This window comes from Rhinolophus sinicus, chromosome 14 (genome assembly GCF_057876585.1).
Source record: "Rhinolophus sinicus isolate RSI-liver-muscle chromosome 14, RSI-T2T, whole genome shotgun sequence".
Classification (NCBI taxonomy): domain Eukaryota; kingdom Metazoa; phylum Chordata; class Mammalia; order Chiroptera; family Rhinolophidae; genus Rhinolophus; species Rhinolophus sinicus.
Genome location: NC_142514.1, coordinates 30,543,557 through 30,566,194, shown reverse-complemented (window position 1 = coordinate 30,566,194; position 22,638 = coordinate 30,543,557). Strand labels below are relative to the sequence as shown.

Sequence of the window (22,638 nt, the reverse complement as noted above, 5' to 3'; positions counted from 1 at the left end):
GACCCTCAACTGAGAAAAGATCCTGCAATGTGGCCACAGATACTGTGCGTCTTCCCCAAATGACTTACAGCCATTTACCAGGGTAACTGTAAACTAGTGAAAGGGAAACACTAGATCTTCCTGAGGTTAATAGGTATTGGCTCTGAATTCACTCTGATCCCCAGGTGCCGACCAGTGAGACTCGGAACTTTTGAAGGTCAGTTGATGTGTGATGACCTAGCCAAAGTCTGTCTAATACCGCGTCTATGGGGTCATGTACTCACCCTATGCTTTATCCCCACTCCCAGAATATAGAGTGAAAAGAAAGATACATAATAACTGGCAGCATTCTTATATTGGTCCTTTCACCCATGAAATGAACACTCGCATGATGAGAAGGGCAAAGTGGAAGCTCCTAAAACAACCTCCCACTCCTACCCTCACCACACCAAGAAAGGAAGTCAAAAGCAATACTTCAACCTTGGGGAAATTACAGAGGTTTGTGCTCCCATCAAAAACCTGAGATATGCAAGGGCGGTGATTTCCAGCACATCCCCGTTTAACTAACTTATCTGGCTAGTGCAAAAAGCCGATGGGCCATGGAGAAAGCCAGTAAATCTTTGCAAACTTGGTCAGGCAGTAATGCCAATCACAAATAGAACACCAAATTGTGGAACTTTTACTATGGCAAGTCAACACAGCCCATGGCACCTGGCATTAAGCATTTGGCCTGGAAAACATTTTCTTTCCAGGAAAATCTGAAGTAATTTACATTTGCACAGCAGAGCAAATAGTATGCCTTTACCATCTTGTGCCAGGACACTACCAAGTCTTCTTGCTGTCATAATACTTTGTGAGGGGAACTCAATCATCTTGATATCCTACAAGACATCCTGGTTCATTACATTGATAGTATTATGCTAACTGGACCTAGTGAGTGAGAAGTGCTTAGGACTCTAGTTAACTTCGAAAGATATATGTATACCTGAGGCTGAGGGGCTGTCGTGCGGGGCGGCCTGCGGGTTCTCTGCTCCCGCTCCCCACACAAGAACGCAGGATATGGTGAGGCCAAAAAGGAACACCCACGGAGCCGTAGGTTGGGGAGTCATACCACTATGGTCTCACTGGAGGCTGGGTTCACTGGATGTGTGACCTGCTGTCCGTTTTTCTGCCAACCGACCGACGACTCTCCTCCACTCTCCTTGGCTCTCCTCTGTAGCTGCAGCAGTTATATTAGTGGCCAATGGCTCAATAGCTACAGCTGATGGCTAACCAGCCACAGCTGATGGCCATCTACCACTCGAGCCAGCACCCCTCCATATGAGGCCGAGAGCCTGGAAATTGCTCTTTGGGGCTCTGTCCCCACAGGGGCCTATCATATAGGTGCTATTTCTAGGGGCTCAGTGGTCTGGGGCATCCTTCTTAAGTTGCTACCTCTTGAATTTCACACAAGGAAAGAGACACACTGAGATTAGAGGGAGATCACCTTGGACCCCTCCATCTTGGAAGGAGCAGAGCTTTGTTCTCATGGTATAAATACGTATTCTGCTAATTTGCCTTCTCTGCCTGAAGTGCTTCTTCCACCATCATTTGCAGACTTACAGAATGCCTTATCCTTCACCGCGGTATCAAACTCAATATCATCTCTAAGAAGGGGACACATTTTAAAGCATAAATGTGGCTGTTGGCTTATGCCCATGAAATTCACTGACTGGTATTACCATGTGGTTTATCACCTAGAATCAAGTAGCTTTAGAGAATGGTGAAGTGGATTACCAAAGGCTCAGTTACAGTGCCAGTGGGAAGACAACATCCTCCAAAAAGTATATGCTTTAAACCAGATGTCGGTATATGGTGTCACCTCCCCCATAGCCAGGATGCACGGGTCCAAGAACAAAGGGCTGGTGATAGAAGTGGTTCCTCTCACTACCGTGTTTCCCTGAAAATAAGACCTACCTGGACAATCAGCTCTAATGCGTCTTTTGGAGCAAAAATTAATATAAAACCCGGTCTTATTTTACTATAATATAAGACTGGGTCTTATATAATATAATATAATATAATATAATATAATATAATATAATATAATATAATATAATATAATATAATATAAATATAATAATACAATATAATATAATACCAGGTCTTTTATTAATTTTTTGCTCCAAAAGACGCATTGGAGCTGATTGTCCGGCTCGGTCTTATTTTCGGGGAAACAGGGTTTTATACCTAATCATTAACTAGAAGAACTTTTGTTTCCATTCTTGCAACCTTAGGATCAGTGGATCTGAAGTTTCTAGAGTCCGCAGTAGTAATTCTTCCACCAGGAAACATGGTCATGGTTACAAGGAAGTGGAAACTCACAGAGATTTACCCTGTTCACTTTAGGCTCCTGCTGCCACTAAACCAACTAACAGAGAAGAGGTGCTCTAGTTTAGCTGGGTAATTGATCCTGATCTGATCCCTAGGGGAAATGGTACTGCTGTTACACAACGGGAGAGAGGAGGACTTTGTTAGGGCACCTCTGATTCCTCTCTTGCTCTCAAGTTCTGGTCAATGGAAAATTGACAACTCAATGTCAAACCCACCAAAACTCAGATCCTATAGGAATGAAGGTCTGAGTCATTCCACCAGGTCAAGAAACCCATCCAGCTGAGGTGCTGCATGACAAAGGGAACTTAGATTGAATGATGGAAGAAGACAGCAGTGATCACCAATTTAGGCCCTATTACAAGCTACAAAAATGGGGACTGTAACAGCTGTGTTTTGTGTTACTTTTTTGCCCCCTGTGCTGGTTTCTATTGCTATGTGACAAATTATCACAAATTTAGCAGCTTAAAACAACACAGTTCGTATTTAGTACATATTAGCCGACAGTTCTGTAGGTCAGAAGTCCAGGCAGGCATTAGCATAGATGGCTGGGTTCTCTGCTCAAAGTTCAAAGGGCTAAAATCAAGGTGTTGGACTGCATTCCATCTGGAGTTCAGAGTCTTCTTTCAGGTTCACGTGGTTGTGACTGACTTTAGTTCCCTGTGGCATTAGGATTGAAGTCTCCATATCCTTGCTGGCTGTTAGCCAGGGCTGCTCTCAGCTCTTAGAGGACATCCACGTGCCTTGTCCATCTTCAAAGGCACCAGTGGAGAACTTCTCATGCATTAACTTCAAATCTCTTTCACCGGGAACAGCCCTGGCCCTTTTACGGGCTCACCTGATTAGGTCAGGCTCACCTGGCATAATCTCCCTTACATAACTGATTTGGGACCTTAGTTACATCTGCAAAATCCCTTCATAGCAGTACCTAGATTAGTGTTTGATTGAATAACTGAGAGAAGGCGTGTGTACACCGTGGGCAGGAATTTGGGGAGGCCATCTTCCAATTCTACCATACCTCTCCTCACTTTTACCCAATTCCTATTTGAAGAACACCAGTAGTAGTGATGCTTTAGATTTTAGGAGGGATTATGCTGGATTGAGATTACCTCAAGAAAAAATGATAGCCAATGAGACGTTGTGCATCCCATTGATGGGGACATGACTTTTTTACCCACATGGAGGATAAGAGTGTATATACTGAGTGAGGAAAGAGGGGAACTGTACCAGAGATATTCTGTTTGTCCCTCTAGATTTCTTTTCTTCCTTGCTCTCTGTCCAAGAGGATCTATGTTGATTGCATAATGGGTTCCGTTGCCCTCTGGCTCTGGTTGGCTTATCTATGGGGAGAAAAGGAGATTAGAGGGGAGAAGAAAAGTAAGGTTAGAGTATTTATTTCTTCCTGCAGGCTGCCTCAAGCTGCCTGTGTCCTTCACATGAGGGCAGCTAGCTCTATGACCCTATCCTCCTGGATTTCAGTAACCACACTCCCACCCCTCTCACCCTTTCAGACCTAGGAGTGGTCAGCGCTGCTACCAACCATTGGTTGTTGCATTATCCCATTTATAACCCCTACACCCCACCCACACATTCGTAAATAGTCTCTTTATTAAATCTCCTGAATTATTCTAATTTGAATGTCCCATCTGTTTTCTGTTTTGACTCTAACTGATACAAGAACCTGTTAAGAGATAGACACAGAAATGTGGCAGATGGAGATACAAATATTACTTTTATTACCACAACTGATACTGGACAATATGGCTGAGGTCTGCTAGGGAAGCAGGCTTGCTAATATTTCACTGCTGAGGTCAGCCTTGTGAGGGTTTGCCCTGTAAAACTTATGGCATGGAGGAACAGAGACGGATGTGTGCTTTTTCACAGAGAGGAGGGAGGATGGGACTGAGCTGAGCACTCTGGCTCCTTCTTTTTGCCAAAGTCACCAACCACTTGAGTCACTCTCTTTCCCCTGGGGAAGACCTAGAAGGCAAGAGGCCAGGAGCCTTCCACACAGAAACATGAAGCTTGATAGAAAGGTGGCACTCTGCCAACACTTTGAATAGCAAATGATACTTTAAATAAAGTGAAATATAAGCAAAAATAGCCAAAGACTTAATATCCAGAATTTCTATAAAGAACACCTACAAATAATGAAAACACTAAGAGTCCAATTGAGAAGTGGCCAAATGCTGCAAATAAGCAATTCACAGAAAAGGGAATATTAATGACAAACAAACGTTTAGAAAGATGTTCAACCTCAGTATAATCAAAGACTTGATTTTTTAAAATGTTTTTTCCCTTCAGATTAACAAAAATCTTAAAGACTGATGTTATCCAGTGTTGATGAAGATAAACAGGCACTCACAGACTTTTAGTGGGGATGTAAATTGATAAAGCCTTTTTGAAGGGCAATTTAGCAGTGAATTAGAACTTTGTGCATATCCTTTAGCCCAACGAGTCCACTTTTAGAGATACATACTAGAGAAATACTCATATTTTTATACACACAAAAAATGGCATATATAAGGATGCTTATTGTTTGTAATGGAAACAATCTTGTTGTCCATCAATAGGGGAATGATAAAATCTTCATATTCTGGAATAAAATGTAGTTAAAAGAATGGCCAAAGAACAGGAGATGATTGAGTTTACATAAATATTTTTTCCCAAGGAAAGATATAGATATATATATATATATATATATATATATATATATATATATATATATATCGCTACATATATTGCTATATGAAAAAAAGCAAGTTGCAAAAAATATATACATAACACGCTGGGTAGAATTCATGAGTGTAAAAATTAAACAAGTGAAGAATAAGCTTCTGTAGTCAGGTTTACGGAAATTTTTCAAAATTCCAAATGTAAAAATAAAAAGTTTGAATATTCACATGCTCACCCTTTGAGTTATACATACACTGGTTGTATTTAACTAAGTTTAAAGTTTGCATGTGGATGGGTGTGTAATTAGTTAACACTCCATTAGTTAAGACTGCAAGAGCCTTCTTGTGTCACTAACAGCATGCCTATATAAGGGAGGGACACAAGAAGAGTTTCTGGATGCCATCCAACCACTCAGTAATAGAATAGAAACTAAAGATAAAGTGCCAGTTCTAGGCACCTCCTTTTAAAGATAAGGGTGTATTACACAGAACGGCAAATATTATATTCTTGCAAGAATGTAGATGATCGCTCATGCAAGCACAAATTTCGTAAAGTGATTCAATGCTGTTTTGTATAATGATGTTATTCAATATACTGTACATGTGAGATGATTCTGTTTAAATGTGCTGAAATTTTAGTTATAGAGCGTTAATGTAGATGTATCACAGATATTGCTTTATACATGCTTGAATACAATAGAAACCTATGAAAGAAAAGTTTAACCAAAGATTTAGTTCCCTTTTTGGCACAGTTACAAGCTCTCATGAATCCATGTGATATGGACTATTACTGGTAAAACTAAGTAAAGTAGGAAAGTTAAATTCTGAAGCAGGCTCAATGGCTCAAAAAAAAAAAAAAGATAGAGTGACACTTGAATGTTGATATTCTTAAATTGAGGCAGCTGTAACTGAACACATGGTTGGACGTGAAAATATATAACATGATATGTAAAATCTGATTTGAACATGCTGTACAAAAGTAATAAAAAGACTGGTAGCTCAAAAAAGAAAGTTAAATAGAAATGAAGATGCTCTTGTATTAGAACAAGGTAGGAAAGACTTAATGAAAATTGGATGAAATAAAAAACATCAGCATAAACTCATGACTTTAAAACATAAAGATTCCCTCTTAGACACTGAAATCCCTAAGTTGCTATGGGGTCATCCAGCATATCACTACAAGCTATATGAAATTATATAAATTCATGAAATGATATAAATACATAGCCCCAGTGCCCAGGGTTCAGTTCTCTAAATTGTATTTTTACCAAGAGAACCAAGTGTTTCTTGAAATGTGCATAATGCTGGATCTTGGAATGGGAAAAGCAAGTTAGTTCTGGGACATCTTATTTTTGGAACAAGTTAAGATGAAGCAATGAAGGCCAGCTGGTTGGTTCCCTTACGGAAGTTCCAAGGGCTGAACACAATGCTTCTCTCGGTTTTCTTTGCCACTGCATTCGTACATTAGTTTTATTCTCTCTGGCTGACTGTCCCCATGAGGTATGGTTCTATTAAGAAGAAGAAGAGGGAACAGATGTTGGGTAGGGAACTTACAATATCTATAATAGTTACCATGGTTAGGCCAGGTTGGGTCACGTGCCCACTCATTGACCAATCATCACTGGCTCCGAAGAGACAATCTTATAAGATGGCAGCACTCATTTATGCTTTATTAAGGTGAAGAAGTGGTGAAAGTGATATAGTTCCCCCAAACAAGGGAACTGTTTCCAGGAAAAGAGACCCTCTATTACTTATCTATTGCTGCTAACAAATTACCGCAAAACTCAGTCGCTTGAAACAACAAACATTTACCATTGAAGAGTTTCTATAGGTCAGGAATCTGGGTGTGGCTTAGTTATTTCTGACTCAAACCTTGTCTGTCACAAGGCTGCAATCAAGGTGCTGGCCAGGGTACAATCATCTTGAGATTGAATAGGAGTGGATCTGCTTCCAAGCTCACTGACATGGCTGTTGGCAAGCCTCAGGTCCTTGCTGGCTGTTGGCCAGAAACATCAGCTCCTTGACACGTAGGTCTTAGAACAGGGCAGGCAGCTCACAATATGGCAGTTGGTTTTTCTCAGAGCAAGTGAGTGAAAGAGTGAGAGAGGGCACCCAAGAGAGAAGCCACCACATTTCTGTAACCTAATCTCTGAGGTGACATTGTACCACTTTTGCTGTATTCTATTTGTGAGAAGTGAGTCACTAGGTCCAGTTCACATTCAAAGGGAGGGGGCATGAAAATCAGGAGGTAGAGGTCATTGGGGACCTACCAGAGGTTCTGAGCAGGTAATATAACAAAAGACCGCTACATTGAGCAGTAACGCGTTGAATCTAAAAAGTAATTACAGTTTAATACAAACAAGCTGAGTCTGTAGAAAATCCTTGAGATTATGATGATACTACAATGAGGATGTTATAAAATGTGATAACAGGTGGTGGTAATGCATACAGAGGGTTAAAAAAATTTTTATTAAATATGTAACAGATAAAAAATATATGTTAATATATGTAAGATATAAAGAATAGTGATAAAATGAAAATACATGACCACACCAATTAGTGTCAGAGAAATGGGAAGACCATTACTTTTGAAGTTTCCAATATTCCCCCCATCTTTTCCCTTCCAGAGGTCACCATCGCCCTGAATTCTGTGATCATCATTCACTTGCTCTTCTTCATAGTTTTACCACAGATATTTGTATCTTTCAAACATCTTACACAAGATATTGTTTGATTTTCCCTGCTTTTGACTTAATATAAGTGGAATCACACTGTATGTATTTCTCTGTGATTTGCCTCTTTCACTCAAGATTATGTTTCCGAGATTTATCCATTTGATGTGTTCACACTGATGTTTTCAATTTGATCCAAACTTCACCTAAGCTCTTTGTATATTACTCTCATACAAGAGCAAACTCAATTTTATCATTTGAGCCACCAACTTTCTCTTCACTTTTATATAAAACGTATGGCTATACTCCAACTCATCTATATATAATTTGGGTTAGTTCCACATTTTTGCTATATGAATAGTGCTGCTATGAACATCGCGGAACCTTTTCCTGGTACACTTGTGCAAGTTTCTCCAGGGAATACACCTAGGAAAGGAACTGCTGGATCAAAGGTGTATGAATGTTCAACTTTTAAGAGATAATGTCATATTGTTTTCCAAAGTGGTTGTAGTGATTTACACTTCTATCACCAATAAATAAATGTTCTAGTTGTTTCCAATCCTAGATTTGATATTGTCTGAGTTAAAAAATTTTGCCAATCTGGAATTTCACTGAGGTTTTGATTTGCATTTCACATGTGAGTTATTATTATTATTATTTTTTACCACATTGGCAAATGCAATCCAGTGATCAAATAAGACTCTGAACTCCACACTCACGTGGTAGCCATTATACGAGTAACTATTTGCAGATTATTGCTACCTTAACTGTCATACTTGTACACATTTTTTGGTTAAGAGTTAAATGCAAAGAATCAAGATTTGTATTAAGTTAGTGTAACACCTATGTTGCAAAGTGTCATAAGGTAGACAGTCAAATGGTGAGTAAAGAAAATAATTTTCATGGGCATTGTTCTCCTTTTGTATTTATTTTGATATATTAAGTGAAAGTATGGGAAGGGAATTAAGGGGAAAAGTGAATCATGTACATCTAGTTTATACACCATTCTTCTGCCCTAAAGGGTATACAAATAAAGAAGGAGTGGACCATTGGGGGCCGGACAAATTTTGTTCATGGTACAAACCCCAGCAAATGGTGGTGACTTTGAAGTCTTAAATAGAATATGCATAGAGATTTACAGTGAAGTATTAAAGGAATTACTTCCCTTAGATGTTACTCTGTATGGTCAACATTGGATTGTAAACACGCTGAAGTTGGGATTGATTAAGTTGTTAAATTTAGTAAGATCACATCCTGATTGGACGACATCCAAGAAACATGCTCTAGGACAAGTCAAAGTTCCAAGTATAATGCCAGCTGCAAACAGGCAAGAAATCACGTGATCTCTATGTAATAGCTGGTGGTGGCCTGTTACTAGAGGCGGAGCTAGAGAAATGGGACATGCCAAGCACTTGGATAAACTATGAGGACAGCCTGGCCCCCAGGTGTCTGAGTTTGCCTGCCTTGGGATGGAGGCCAGCAGTGACAACAGTGAAAGCTTGGGTGCTCCTGATGATGCAATTTGATCTTTCTTCTGTCAAAGCTAGCACAGAAAATAGACCAAGATGAGTTCTACTCATGTATTATTGAAGTATAAACTTACAACATTTTTGAAAAGCAATTTAGTGCAGCCATGAAGAATTTAAACATGTTTCTATTTTTTGACCATGTAATTCCAACCTTAGGAATCTGCCCAATGGGGGTGAGGGAGGGGAGTGAGAAATGGGACCGGACCAGGAGGAAAGAGAGATAAAGAGAAATGGAGGAAAGGGAAGTGAGTTTGTGCACGTGTGCGCCCGCGTGCAAGGAGCGGTGTGGACGGGTGTGGGTAGGTGGCAGTGGTGGCAGCTGTGGTGGCGGGCTCCCAACCCCCCTCCTCCTGAATCCCCCTCTTCCTCCACAGCCCTCTACCCTCATTCTCTTGCCAACTCTGGCCCCAGCTTCAGGAGGGTGCGTGGGGGTGGACAGCATGCCGAACCGCCTCATATCACCAAGAGCTAGCAGTTAACTTCAACACTGTAGTTGGGTCTGACATTTTCTTTCAACATCACCAACTAACTTGTTTATAATCCATTATAATCTTATGGGACCACTATCATATATGTGGTCCCTCATTGACTAAACACCGTTATGTGGCACATGACTGTAACAGACCTTGGGCAGGCAAACACTGTAATGGACATCTCTACAAAAGGAACCGAAGAAACCGATTCAGAAATGGGATTGAGAGGTGCATTAAAGTGTTTTTGTTGTGCATCCACACACATTGACAAAACCCTAATGTCCTTCAACAGAGTAGTACGATAAGTTCTGGGCCGGCCAGGTGTGGAACAATAAGCAGCTAATGTAATGACTTTCAAGAATATTGAAGAACACAGGCGTAAAAATTAAGGAAACCTCAGCTAAAACTGGAGTCAGGAAGGCCTGTACAGGAAGCTCTCACCCCCTACCACTCATTGTCAATTATTCCAAATAGGAAAAGACATACCTTGCATCTCCAACAGGAAGGTGTATCTACTTCACTACCCTGGCAGGAGGAAGATTTTCTTCTTGCCCAGCAACAAGCCCAGCCAGTGGGAAACGCCACAACTCAGCCAATGAGAGGTCATGGCCACCCTGAACTCTTTCTTTCAATGAACTTTAATTTTTCTTTTGCTAGTGACTTTTGTCAACTGATGGTCGTCATCACCAATTCAACACCAACAGGAGTCCCCAGTTTGGGGCGTGGTGAGGGAAGAGAGACTTTATTCAGTGAAAACAGTTCAAAATCATGGAACAGCACAGCTCTGAGCCAGCTCAGGTGTTACAACTCTGGTGCTGCAACTCAACAGGGTAAAAAGCAACTTTCAAGGGAAACTGCAAGCATACTCCAGGGAAACAGACAGGAAGATGCCTTATACAGAGAAGAGTTCCTGCCCCCAGACCCTGATTGGTCCGTTCTCATGGAAATGAGGATTCTAATTCCTCACCATTTGATTGGTCCAAAAAGCAAGTCCTAATAGAGCCATTCTGATTGGTCGGTAAAGATGCAAATGAGACTATAGCTACACAGCTCCAATTGGATGGGGAAAATCTCAGTTCTATTGGTTGAATTTTGATCCTAGGCGCTTTCTTATGAGGGTTGACTCATGTAGGAGCATAGCGTAGGTTTGATATTGGGGTCTGTGCAATTTCCCGGAAGTGCAGCATGCTCTGCTTGTGAATTTGAGCCCCAGCACCTAAGAAGAGTCCTTTTTGGCAGGTATATTCTTCTTGGAGTCAACACTTCCTTGTCCCACCCTCTTTTCTATAAAAGCTTTCCATCTTGTAAAACTCCTCCGGGTATCTCTGCTTGTCAGATGAGATGCTGCCTGATTCATGAAACTTTGTTTTTAAAATAAATTTTATTGGGGAACAGTGTATTTCTCCAGGGCCCATCAGCTTCAAGTAGTTGTCCTTTAATCTAGTTGTGGAGGGCGCAGGTCAGCTCCAAGTCCAGTTGCCGTTTTCAATCTTTAGTTGCAGGGGGTGCAGCCCACCATCCCATGCGGGGATTGAACCGGGAACCTTGCTGTTGAGAGCTTGTGCTCTAACCAACTGAGCCATCTGGCTCCCCTACCGGCAGCTCATCGGCAGCCCACAGCAGCTCATCAGCAGTTCGTGGTCTTCAATCTAGTTGTGGAGGGCGCAGCTCACGGGCCCATGTGGGAATAGAACCAGCAACCCTGTTCAGAGCTCCTGCTCTAACCAACAGCCATCCAGCCGCCCTCATGAATCTTTTAATAAAGCCAATTAGTTCCTCATATACTTAGTTGAATTTTATGTTTTAGAACAGGGAAATGCTCACAAAATAATATGAAATGAAAAGCAGGCCATAAAACCGCATATACAGTATAATTAGAATTTTCTAAGAAAAAAACCTGCACATTTATTTTTTAATCTGTAAGGGAAAGTTAACTGGTGAGTGGTGTGATAACTGTTGGTTTAAATGTTCTTTACTTGGTCATACAGCTTTCAAATGTTCCATGATGAATGGATGCTATTTTTATAAAAATACTAAGTATTTGTTAAAGTCCCAATTCCTTCATTTTAACTGGGCCTTGGAGGCAGGCCAGCTCTTTCTTGCCACCCCAACCTCAGCCAAAAGGGTGCCTGGGCTCCCCACCTTCTTCCTGCTTACACCGGGGATAAACTGTCCTCGCTTGGCCCTCTCCTTCTCCCGGAGCTTCCCTTTCTCCTCGTTTGAAATACAGAGGGTGCCAAAAAAATGTATACACATTTTAAGAAAGGAAAAAACTGTATTAAAATCATAATACTCAATATATACCGATAACAAAAGATGAATACAAGTGACCATTTGATGTCTGCAATTACAAGAGGTGCTGAAAGTGGTTACCATTAGTGTAATTTTAATAGTTTTTTCCTTTCTTAAAATGTGTATACATTTTTTTGGCACTCTGTATTTCACATTTCTGGACTGTCCACAGTTCTAACAACATGTTGCTTTTCTAACCAAAAAAGGGCCGCAGAGAGCTCCTGGCCTGACTCGCAGCCCTAGCGCGCCCCCAACCGGGGGACCTGGGCCCGGCTCCTCCGCAAGCGCCCAACGCGCCCTCCTCGGCTCCCCGCCCACTTCCGCCTTCCGGCCGCTTTGGACTCTGAACTGCACCGTCGCGCTTACTGGGCCATGGCTCCGCTGCGCTTCTCGGCCAATGTGTCGTGGCTGTTCCCCGAACTCCCCGGCCTCCCCGCGCGGCTCCGGGCTGCGGGCAAGTCGGGCTTCAAGGCCGCTGAAATCGGCTGGCCTTACGCTGAGACGCCCGAGGCGCTAGCGCGCGCGGCGCGAGAAGCAGGGCTACAGCTGGTGCTGATCAATACGCCCCCCGGTGCGCCTTGGGGGCCCGGCCGGGGAGCTGGGGAGCCAGGAGCCCTAGCCGGGGGCTGAGGTCCATTCTCTCCGCAGGAGACCGAGAGAAGGGGGAAAATGGGCTGGGGGCCGTTCCCGGGAAGCAGGCGGCCTTCCGACAGGGGCTGGAGCAGGCTGTGCTGTACGCCAAGGCTCTGGACTGTCCCAGGTATCTCATTCTGTCCTCCTCCCCATCTATGACCCAAGACCCTGCCGCACGTGGTTTGGGGTCTGGGAGAAGAAGACACCAGGTGTTGAAAGGCTCAGGTGTCTGAGCGCATTGGCTCTTCACCCCTGCAGTCGCGGTCCTGGTGTATTTTGTGTTGTATGTTACTATCAGTTGGCAACTCTTTCATGCTCCTCTCCTGCTGGGAGCTTAGTCTGACCAGGGAGATAGCAAAGTAAACATAAACGGTGGAGGGATCCATTTGAGGACCAGTCAATTCACTGTGGTTGTGGGAGCGGAGCAGGTACCTGTCTGGGATCGGCGAAAGCTTCCTACAGGTGTACTGATGTTGAACTGGGTTTTAAGGAGTGGACATTTGTTTGATGTAAGGGGCATTCCAGGCAGAGATGCAGCGGCCAGAGGCAGGAAGAGGGTCAGAGATCATGAGACTGTAGAGGTAACTTGTCCAGGTTGGCTGTGGCTGAGAAAGATCAGGTGGTGATGGCAGAAGATGGAAGCTCAAAGTGGGGCTGATTGAATGTCAAATCCTGCAGAGCAAATAGGCTGAGAAGGAACTGGCAACAAGCGGTCATTATGGGGGGGGGGTGTGTGTGTAGAAATCAGATGGGAAGAAGCTAAGACAGATATAAGAAGCAGAGACAAGCAGCATGGAATTCTTGAGAAGGGTAAAGATCAAAATAATTTCTGAAAGGAGACAAGCATGTTTCTCGGCTGAGGACTAAGGCCACGGGAAAGGAGAGGTTGAAAGTACAGGAGGGACTGACTGAGGGACAGGTCTGTGAGGCAGGTGAGGTCTCAGAAGGCTGTGGGAAAGGGCTTGGCCTTCGGCCGACACACGAGTGTCTGAGGATGCTCGGGGGCCTGCGCGTCAGGGCCAAGTGATATGGACTAGAGACCTGGGGGGTGGGGGGCTGGCATGGTCGGAGGACAGCTGGAAGGAGGTGCTTCTGTGATGGACCCCAGGGCCCACTCCAGCCCCATTTCCCCACAGGATTCACCTGATGGCCGGCCGAGTACCCCACGGTGCTGATCGAGCAGCAGTCAGGGGTGAAATGGAGACCGTTTTTCTGGATAACCTGAGACATGCAGCTGAGGTTTTGGCTCGGGTGAGATGGCAGTGAAAACACATAGACACGCATACTTACATGAAAGTGTGTCTGAGCATGTGCAGGGGGGTTGCAGTGTGGAGAGCAGTGAGGCACAAGGCTGGCCTCTGGCCCAGGTCAGAGGGAATGGTGAGGGGCTTGACCAGTGGCTGAAAGGTGCGGGACAAACCTGGGGAGAAGCGCTCTATTCATGGATCCAACATGGTGCTAGGAGAACCTCGTGGGACTGCTGGAGCCCATTAACACCCGCATCACTGACCCCCAGTACTTCCTGGATACGCCCCAGCAGGGTAGGACCCTTAGCCTGGTGCCGCCTCCTGTCGCCTTGATTCTTGTGCTCTCCTGGAGTGTCATGGCTCCCTCCTGTTTTCCTTCCCAGCGGCAGCCATCTTACAGAAGGTTGGAAGACCCAACCTCCAGTTACAAATGGTAAGTGGAAGAAAGGGAGTGCCTCCCAGAGGGCCCTTGTTCTCCAAATCTGGGAAGAATGGTGGGGCCTGCGGGTTCTCTGACTAGTCATCTCTGCCCCAGGACATATTCCACTGGCAGATCATGGATGGGAACCTGACAGGAAACATCCGGGAGTTCCTGCCCATCGTTGGTGAGAGGGTCCCTTTCTTTGCTCCTTCCTTGTCTGCTATGCTGCTGCTTCTGTCCTCCCACTCTTCCAACCCCCTGCATCTGTCCCTCCGGCCTTCGCAGGAGCCTGGGCCCCACATCTGCCCATATCTGTCCCCAGGGCATGTGCAGGTGGCACAGGTGCCAGGCCGGGGGGATCCTGGCAGCCCTGGAGAGCTGAACTTCCCCTATCTATTCCAACTGCTGGAAGATGAAGGCTACAAAGGCTTCGTAGGCTGCGAGTACCAGCCTCAAGGTGAGGAGTGGGCCCTGGGCGAAGGGAGCATTGGAGGGGCAGGTATCGGACAAGGGCTGTTTGCTTCCTCATGGGTTGAGATGCCGCTGCCTCCCTCTCCCCTCAGGAGACACAGTGGAGGGCTTGAGTTGGCTACGCTCCTACTGGGATAGGCGGGGCCACCCACAGGCTGGCCAGTGAGGTCCTGCCCTCCATCCACGTGCTTTTTGGGGACAGTGAGTTGAGCATCCCGAGTCTTTGAATTAAAGACAATCTGCTTAACATTTTCCTATGTGTATGTTATTGGGAGAGGGGTGACACACAGTGTCTAACACTTCAGTTTCTCTGGGTCACTTCCCTTCTGTTGAGAAGGGACACAGCTCATGCTCAAGTCCTCCAGCTTGTGTCAGTGTTGCTATGGAGATGGGAGAGCTTTGAGCCCACCTCCTCATGTATAAATGAGACACCAGGGGTCTGAGAATAAAGGGATTTGCCCATTGTCACTGGTGCTTCAAAGGTAGAGCTGGGATTGGAACCAAGGTATCTTAGCTTAGTGGCAATGTCCAGCAGTGATGTCCCAGTGGGAAATGAAGACCAGAGGGCTCAACGTGGGAGGCGGGTGGCTGACAGCAATCAAAGACTTGGAGGCAGGATTCAGACACAGGAGCTCTCGGGTGAACGCTTGCCGCCTGGTGCGAAGAATTGCTGGGACTCCATTATGTGAGTGGGAAGGAGGAGTCCCCTTCTGGAAAGGTCCAGGGTCCTAAGAGGAGATGGGCACCTCAGTGAGTTCACCTCACCCCTTGGAGCTCTGGGTTGATCAGAAGCTGTGAGTGTTTTGGGAGGGCGGCCCCTGCTGCCAGGCTAGGGCTACAGACCCCCCCATCCCAGATATATTCACAAAGCTTCTGTGTGTGGGCTTGCACTGGGGCACAGAAAGGCTGGTCAGTCTGCTTCAAGTGGGCAGTCTTAGAGGTCCACAATTCGAAGAACAGTCACATTCACTAGTCCATTCCTCAGAGGAGACGGGTCCAGAGGGTGAAACAGGCTGTGTTGATGACGGACTCAAGGTGGTGGTAGGTGGACACCAGCTGGGCAGGGGGGCTCTCGCTGTCCTGGGGCTGTACTGGGAAGGGCTCTCGGAAAACCACTGTCAGAGACTGTGGGGAATACAGTCGAGGTACAGTGGTGAGAGGTGGAGCATTTGGGGTACAGCCTCCCACTAGGCTGATACAAAGCCCCTCACCTCACCCTGTTCTTACCGTCTTTCCCAAGTGGGAATCCAAAAACACAAGAACAAAACAGTCAGTGAACTTCTGATTCAGCACAACCTGCGCAAAAGACAAAAATGAGATGGGAGTGAGGTGTGTGTGACCTAAGGAGGCAAAGACCCTCCTTGAAGCGTCCTGGAAGTGGGACCAGTCTGAGGAAGGCCTGCTTCCATCACCACACCTGACCTGCTCTCGTCACCCAGAACCTCATCTCCAAATTGAACCTCAGTTCTCATCCTCCCTGGCAGCCTGTCTACCCTCGTTAGAATGAAGCTGGGGGGCTCGACTGGAAGGTTCCTGAAGGCATCTATCTAGAGGCCCCGCACAAAGCTGGCACTGAAGCCTACAAATGAAGGGAATTCTCACCCTCGACACGACCCCTCCTGCTTCCTCTCCTGTCTGGATCTTGTATCTCTCTGACCTCCCCTGGGACCGTGCTCTCATGTCTGTCCCTAACGCTCAGCTTTGCAATCTATCCCCTGGGTGATTTTCACTGGCAGGGCTGCAGTGACCCAGCTATTCATATAGATGCTGCCTACACCTCTCTCCTGAGTGCCAATCCCCAATGTCCACATAAACTTAGATTGTGGTCCTAGAAGGTCTTTATGGTCTCAGACTTATCACCCTTGCCAAGCCCACACGTGCTTCAGCATTCCCACCACCTCCTGGAGGCCCCATCTGCTCACAGCAGTCCACACTACTGCAGCCTTACCCTAAAGAACCTCAGCTTGTCTGGACAACCCATCTGAACACCTTGAAACTAATCTTCCCCACAAGCACTAGGCTGCAGGACAACTATTTCTTTTGAAGCCTTCTCTTGAATGTCTCCTTTCCTGGACCACTACTCTCACTGGGCCCATTTCTCTAGTCTCTTAATCCCCACGTGTGGGCCCACCCCCATAGTTTTCTCTCTACCTGTCCTGAACAGTGCTTTCAACTACGAATGTGTACACCAGTCAGCTGGGGATCTGGCTAAAAGGCAGGCTCTGAGTCAGTGGGTCTGGAGTGGGGCCTGAGAGTGCATTTCGATGCTGCTGGTGTGAGGGCCACACTTTGGGTAACGAGGCTTGAAAGCCCAAGAGGTCCTTTCTGGGGCTGCAGCCTCCAAGACAAACCATAGATGAGGTTCCAGAGCTTGGCCCTCAGGGTCTCTAGCCAAAGCCGCTGAAGGCAGAGCTCTGGGTTGTCCTCAGGGAATCACATGCGTGGCTCGATGCTCAGGGCTCACAGGGTTTTATGTGTATCTGCAGTCCCATCCCATCTAGGCCTCTCCAGAGCAGAGCTTGTTTGGTCAGGCTGGCGCTCCTTGAGGGGACACCTGTCACTCTCTGATGAGGATTTCTGCTGAGTCTACCCTTTCTGAGGAGGGTCAGGGGACTTACCAGGTACTGAGTTCCCAAATCTGGGCTCTGGAAATGGCGACAGCTCTGAGGAAAGCGGCTTAGGAGAACCTTGATCAAACTCTGATACCAGGAGACGGTCATAGACAGGAAGCAGTCCTGGGGGACAGTCGACAGGCCTGGATCTGCTGTCCCACAGCTACTTCTGAGACCCTTGCACCCTTCACCCTGGCTGCCCATGGAATTCCTCACAACATCCCAGCCCCTCTTGGAACCCACAGCCTTACCAGCTGGGGGTCGATGTCCCCAATGGACTTGGCATGGACTGCTTCTAGGAGCTCTTCCAGCTCAGCCAGGGCAAGGCGCCCCCCAAGCCGCAGCCGATCAGGCCCTGGTGGCTCCAGTAAGAAGAGGCGCTTCCACAGGGTGTCCCGGCGGCAGTGACCTCCCGCTAGCCGTACCAGTTGAGCCAGCCGCGCCCGGGCCACGCCCACCTCTGCAGCCAGTGGGGGGAACAGAGGAGCTGGTCCAGGGGCCAGACCAATCCCCGAGGCCTCCCTAGGGCTACCAGCTGAGCTCCCAGGAGCCTCTGGCTCCGGGGGCAGTCTGGGCGGCTTCCGGAACCGGCGCAGGTCAGCCGTGAGTCTGGGGAAGAGCTCTCGTTGGCTGGTAAGCACCACGAAAAACTGCAGCCTGCGGTGGGGAGGGGACAAGAGTGTGGTGGCTGCAGGAGGAGACACATGGCAAGGGCAGGGGCCAGGGGGCAACAGGCACGTTCAAGGTGGGGGATCTGCTGACCGTAGAACATGCCGCTCTGCCTCTCCTTGTTCTTCAAAGGGTGCAGCACAGTGACAGACAAGCAGAGACACATCAAAGTCATCCTGGTGACGAAGTCCCTCAGAGTCCAGGTAGGAGCCCGAGCTGTGCGGTGGGGATGAGATGTCAACCCTGAGATGCTAATAAAGCCAACCTCACCCAAGAAAACACGGGTCTCCCTACTGCGAGGACGGCCCTGACCACAGTTCCATCAGAGTGCGTGCAGATGTCCCCTGTCCACCTTACCTGTGCCAGGCCGACACCAGGGCGTATTCATTATGTTCTGGGCCCCCTGGCCGGGCCATCCGCAATGGCTTCATGTGGTAGGAGCTGGCATGGTCAGCCACATAGTTGTACAGCTGGTGGGCAGCAATGAGTGGTGTGGGGAGCTCCAGTGTCCCTAAGGGGCAAGTTACAGGAGACAATGAGCCTGGGACAGGCACACTTATCTGGGGGGGTTGAACGGTGAAGAGTCCTGAAGGCTCTGCCTTTCTGGGGAGCTCCTGAGGTCCTGTGGAACATTGAGATGGGACAAAGTGGCTTAGGACAGACAGAAGGCAGGGTATACAAAGTCTAAACTGATATGAAACAGACTGTGAAGAAGTTAAGACAGAGACATGGGGACAGGGTCCAAATGCTATGAGGTGATTAACAACATGGGATGGAGAGACGAGGTCTGGCCCTGGGAAGTGGTCCCAGTGGCCATGGCCTGGAGACAGCTTGTGGCCTGTTCTTTTTCAGGTTCACTGGCTTGCCCTTGGGCACTGACCTTGGTAAATGTGATTGCGGCCGAAGTGGGGCCCATCAGGGTGGTGGGCCAGGAAGTGTCGCAGGAAGGTGGTGAGGTGGTAGCCGTGCCGCAGCACCAGGTGGGCGCCCAGCACGTGCTGGTGCACGAGGCGCAGGTGGAAGTCATAGCTGAACGAATGCACGTGCATCAGGTCCCGCACCTTGTCACACTCCTCCGTGAACAGCATGGACAGCTGGAGGTGGGAGGCTGCGTTAGGAGGTGGTGGGACAGGCTGCCCAGCACCCCATCTCCCTCCCTCTCGCATGAGAAAAGACAGCTCAGAATTCACCCTGTGGCTCGGGCCTCCCCTCGGCCAGACGAGCTTCTCTGGGAACCCCTCCTCACTATATTCTCTTTTTTATACTGTATCGTAACTCTGTTTACATGAAACCGACCCCTTGAGAAGATGGGCCTTTTTACTCCGTATTCCAGATTCCACTAAAGTCTGGCACAGGGTCACTGATGCGACAAGTCCTTGAGTGCCTGCCTGGTACTGTTCTAGGTGCTAGGGATATACACTAGGACATAGAAATAAACCCCTTCCCTCAAGGAGCTTACATCCAAGTAGTGGGGAGATAGGCCCATAAACAGTAGGCAGTACATAAGTACAGAGCATGCAAGAATGTCGTGTTATGGAAAAATCCAGTAGTAAAGCAGTTACTGTTTTAAACAGGTGGTCAGGGTAGGCAGATGTGTATTTACTATGAGGAAGTTTTTCCTCGCCCGCCCCTTCCTTCCCTTCTCTGCAGCTTTATTTTCCCATCAAACTGCGTGCTCTTCCCACGTACATCACATACTCTCTCTACACTTTTGTACGTGCTGTTTCTTTGCCTGGAATGCTGCGCTCCCTGGTCCCCAAACCTGGCTACCTCCTCATTCATAAAGCTTCATCTGGGACATCCTGCCAAGGCTAGGCCAGGGTGGGCCTCCTCTAACTGATCTGTGAATGAATGGATGAATGAACCGTTGACGCAGGAAGAAAGGAAGGAACAGATGGAGCTGATGCGTCTCTTGGTGAAAATCACCATTACTGAAAGTGTGTTAACAACTGGCTCTGTGGTGCCAGAATGGCAGAATCTACATGACCATTTCCTGGGGAACACTGGGCCTAGGAGTTAATAGGAAAGGAAATAAAACTGTAGAAGAAGCAACAGCCTAGGAGTCCGAGTAGCCGCATGACCTTGGGTAAGTCACTCTCTGATTCAGTTTCCTTATCTAACATGGAGATGAAGTAAAGGTCTTCATCAAGTTAGAGGCAGGGTAATAACCTGCAGTAACCAAGGATGAGCCTCAGAGTCAGAGAGCCAGTACTGGCCCCCCGTCTAACTGTGTGTCCTGAGGCAAATTCCTGATCGGCGAGGCACCTGTTTCCTGATCTGTACAGCAGGAGTAAAACTCCTCTTCACTTAGTGTATATACTAAGCACTTCATAAACAACAGCAATAATACAGCAATCCAGAATTCTAAGTAGGGTTAGAGATTAGGTAAGTAGGAGCAGAGAGAGCCTAGCTGGATGGGGATCAGGGGGAAGAGAAGCCAAAAGGACTTCAGGAGGCTCAAAAGAATAAGGGGGGTGGGTCCTTCCCGCAAATGCTACAGCCACGCATGGAAAAAGGACCTGCCTATCCATAGCTCCCTTCTGAACTCTGGCCCGAGTGGGTTCCTGCATTTAGTCACCCAGCTTTTCTGGATCACATTATCCTGTGATGACTGGATTAGGTGTCCATACCCAAGTCAAAGACAACCAGCTGACCCGATATGAGAGGAGTCTGCTGTCTGGACTGGACGGCGACAGACCGGGCCCAGGCAGATCCTGGTCTCTCAGAAACTAGGTGTGAGGCACAAAGAGGTAACAGGCCCTCACATGACACGTTCGACAAGCTGACGGAGCTGCACTCACTCAAGTACAGCAGGCTTCATTCAGGTCCCTGACCTCACTCGACCCTCTCACTCATTCTGAGCATCCTGAGTGCCTGGCCCTCATGGGGTACAGAGGCATCAATAATGACTAAGGGACAGGTACACCGCGTGGGTGGGAACTCTAGTCCACGTTCTAAGTGTTAGTGACTACACTGACAATGCCAGGCTATCTCCAGCTCTCGATTAGGCCAGGAATGCCCATGGCACCGACGTACCCATGTGTCAGATTACCCGCTATGCCCAGATGTGCTCACTGTCTAACTCTCTATGGTTCTGGATGGACCACAGTGCTAGGCTCCTGTCAGTACCAGAATGACCCCAGGCCAGACCAGCCACTTGTGATGGGTGGGCTGCCTTCTACCCTCTTGCTATAGCTGAATACAGCTCTGGACCACCTGCACAGTGAAACTGGTGGACGGTCCAGTCACCAGAATGACCTCTGACCTAGCCAGCCACAGCACCAGATTGCCCCTGGGCCAGACTGCCTATGCATTGCTTTTACTGGTCACAGCACCCTGGGGATGGACTTACTATGCCTGAGAGCCCACATTCCTCTGTCCCTTCCACATACCTGAGAGTTGACGGCTTGCCCCATGGGGATTCGGGAACATTCCAGAGCAAACTGTTTGACACAGAAGTAACAGCCCTGGAGAGAGGGTGAAAATGAGGGCAGGAGTGCAGTGACAGGGCACTGGCTCTCCGCACTCAGTACCCCTCCTGCTCACCTGGAAAGTCAGCTCCATGAGGATGATGCCCCCGGGCAGTGCCCGCTGCAGGTGGTATGTGGTGACTGGAGAGCCAGTGCTCTGAAGAAAGGAAAAAGATGGATTCAGAGGCAAGGGTTGGGGGTTCCCCACTCTCGGGCCAGTAAGAAAGTCCTTTGGGTCATTGACTTTAATGGTGTCAGGCTGGGATCAACAACCTCAGTCATCACCCAGGCTCACTGACCTCAGGACCTGGGGAAGTAATTCAGGCTTAATGACACTGGTGTCTGGGGCATCACTGAATCACTGTCGGGGAAGGTACATGATGACGTGTTACCTTGGGGCTCCCATCAGTCTTGGTTTTAGGGCAGGAGAAGGAGCCCCGACCCTCTGTTCCAAGGATAGCCATGGCCCGCAGCCGGCTGGTGCTGCAGGAAAGGAAGAGGGACAAGAGGATGAGGCAGGCCCGCGGGATGAAGGATCATGGCTAGCAGACTCACCGTCTGTTTCACGTGGAATTGTTTTGGAGGAGACAGGACTGGAGAGGGCAAGAACCTGCCCAGGGTACCACACTGCAGGCCAGGCCTAGACTGCGGGGCAGGGCTCTCTACACAGCAGCTGCTGCTGTAAGGAGTCGTGGGAGCAGTGCTCAGTGGGGAGGCGAGCAGGCCTCTACCAGTGAGAGCATGAGGGTAGGGCCAGAGAGGCTGCTGAAACTATGGGGGACACCCATGAGGGGGTGGAGGTGTTGGCTTATGGGGGGGCAGCAGGAGAGGGTGAGAGGGGAGAGGGTCATGTATGTCTGAGGTTTCATTAGGAAAGTTCAAGGACATGCTTGATTCCCTGGTGAGGGACTTTCCTCTGAAAGGGAAAAGAGGTCTCTCCTGACTGGGGAACGGCACTCTCCGCATTCCACAGGCCTCCTGTTCATTTCTCAACTCAAAGGCAAGGGGAGAAGAGAAGCAGTGAAGGTACTGTGAGCAAGGACAGAACAGAAAGGGCCAGCAGGACCCACTTGTTACACTTAGGGGGTAGAACCCGTCAGAACTCTTGCTGGAGGGGTCTAAGCC

The 22,638-nt window shown here is 47.6% G+C and overlaps 2 protein-coding genes across 3 annotated transcripts in view; one reads left to right on the top strand and one right to left on the bottom strand.

The window, feature by feature from the left end:
- The first annotated feature begins 12,294 nt into the window (after nucleotides 1-12,294).
- Nucleotides 12,295-15,014, top strand: HYI (hydroxypyruvate isomerase (putative)). Its single transcript, XM_019751086.3, has 8 exons — nucleotides 12,295-12,561; nucleotides 12,639-12,750; nucleotides 13,760-13,874; nucleotides 14,086-14,164; nucleotides 14,254-14,303; nucleotides 14,406-14,475; nucleotides 14,614-14,748; nucleotides 14,855-15,014. Exons 1-8 carry the CDS (start codon nucleotides 12,363-12,365, stop codon nucleotides 14,926-14,928), a joined length of 834 nt encoding a protein of 277 aa, XP_019606645.1. The 5' UTR covers nucleotides 12,295-12,362; the 3' UTR covers nucleotides 14,929-15,014.
- Nucleotides 15,006-22,638, bottom strand: part of SZT2 (SZT2 subunit of KICSTOR complex) — a 50,218-nt gene continuing 42,585 nt past the window's right edge. For both annotated transcript variants that reach the window (XM_019751075.3, XM_019751076.3), the window contains 10 exons: nucleotides 21,906-21,996; nucleotides 21,590-21,670; nucleotides 21,436-21,510; nucleotides 18,924-19,137; nucleotides 18,401-18,554; nucleotides 18,137-18,259; nucleotides 17,626-18,031; nucleotides 17,381-17,497; nucleotides 15,990-16,058; nucleotides 15,006-15,887 (listed from right to left, as the gene is read on the bottom strand). In XM_019751075.3, coding sequence (XP_019606634.3) covers nucleotides 15,744-15,887; nucleotides 15,990-16,058; nucleotides 17,381-17,497; nucleotides 17,626-18,031; nucleotides 18,137-18,259; nucleotides 18,401-18,554; nucleotides 18,924-19,137; nucleotides 21,436-21,510; nucleotides 21,590-21,670; nucleotides 21,906-21,996 — 1,474 coding nt within the window. In that variant the 3' untranslated portion in view covers nucleotides 15,006-15,743. The remainder of the gene's footprint in view (nucleotides 15,888-15,989; nucleotides 16,059-17,380; nucleotides 17,498-17,625; nucleotides 18,032-18,136; nucleotides 18,260-18,400; nucleotides 18,555-18,923; nucleotides 19,138-21,435; nucleotides 21,511-21,589; nucleotides 21,671-21,905; nucleotides 21,997-22,638) is intronic.

Excerpts from the sequence above, each read along its gene's own strand:
- HYI (XM_019751086.3), top strand. The coding sequence starts at position 12,363 with ATGGCTCCGCTGCGCTTCTCGGCCAATGTGTCGTGGCTGTTCCCCGAA. Across the intron at positions 14,165-14,253 it reads CCTGGATACGCCCCAGCAGG|CGGCAGCCATCTTACAGAAG; the intron begins GTAGGACCCTTA and ends TTTCCTTCCCAG. Across the intron at positions 14,749-14,854 it reads CTGCGAGTACCAGCCTCAAG|GAGACACAGTGGAGGGCTTG; the intron begins GTGAGGAGTGGG and ends CTCTCCCCTCAG.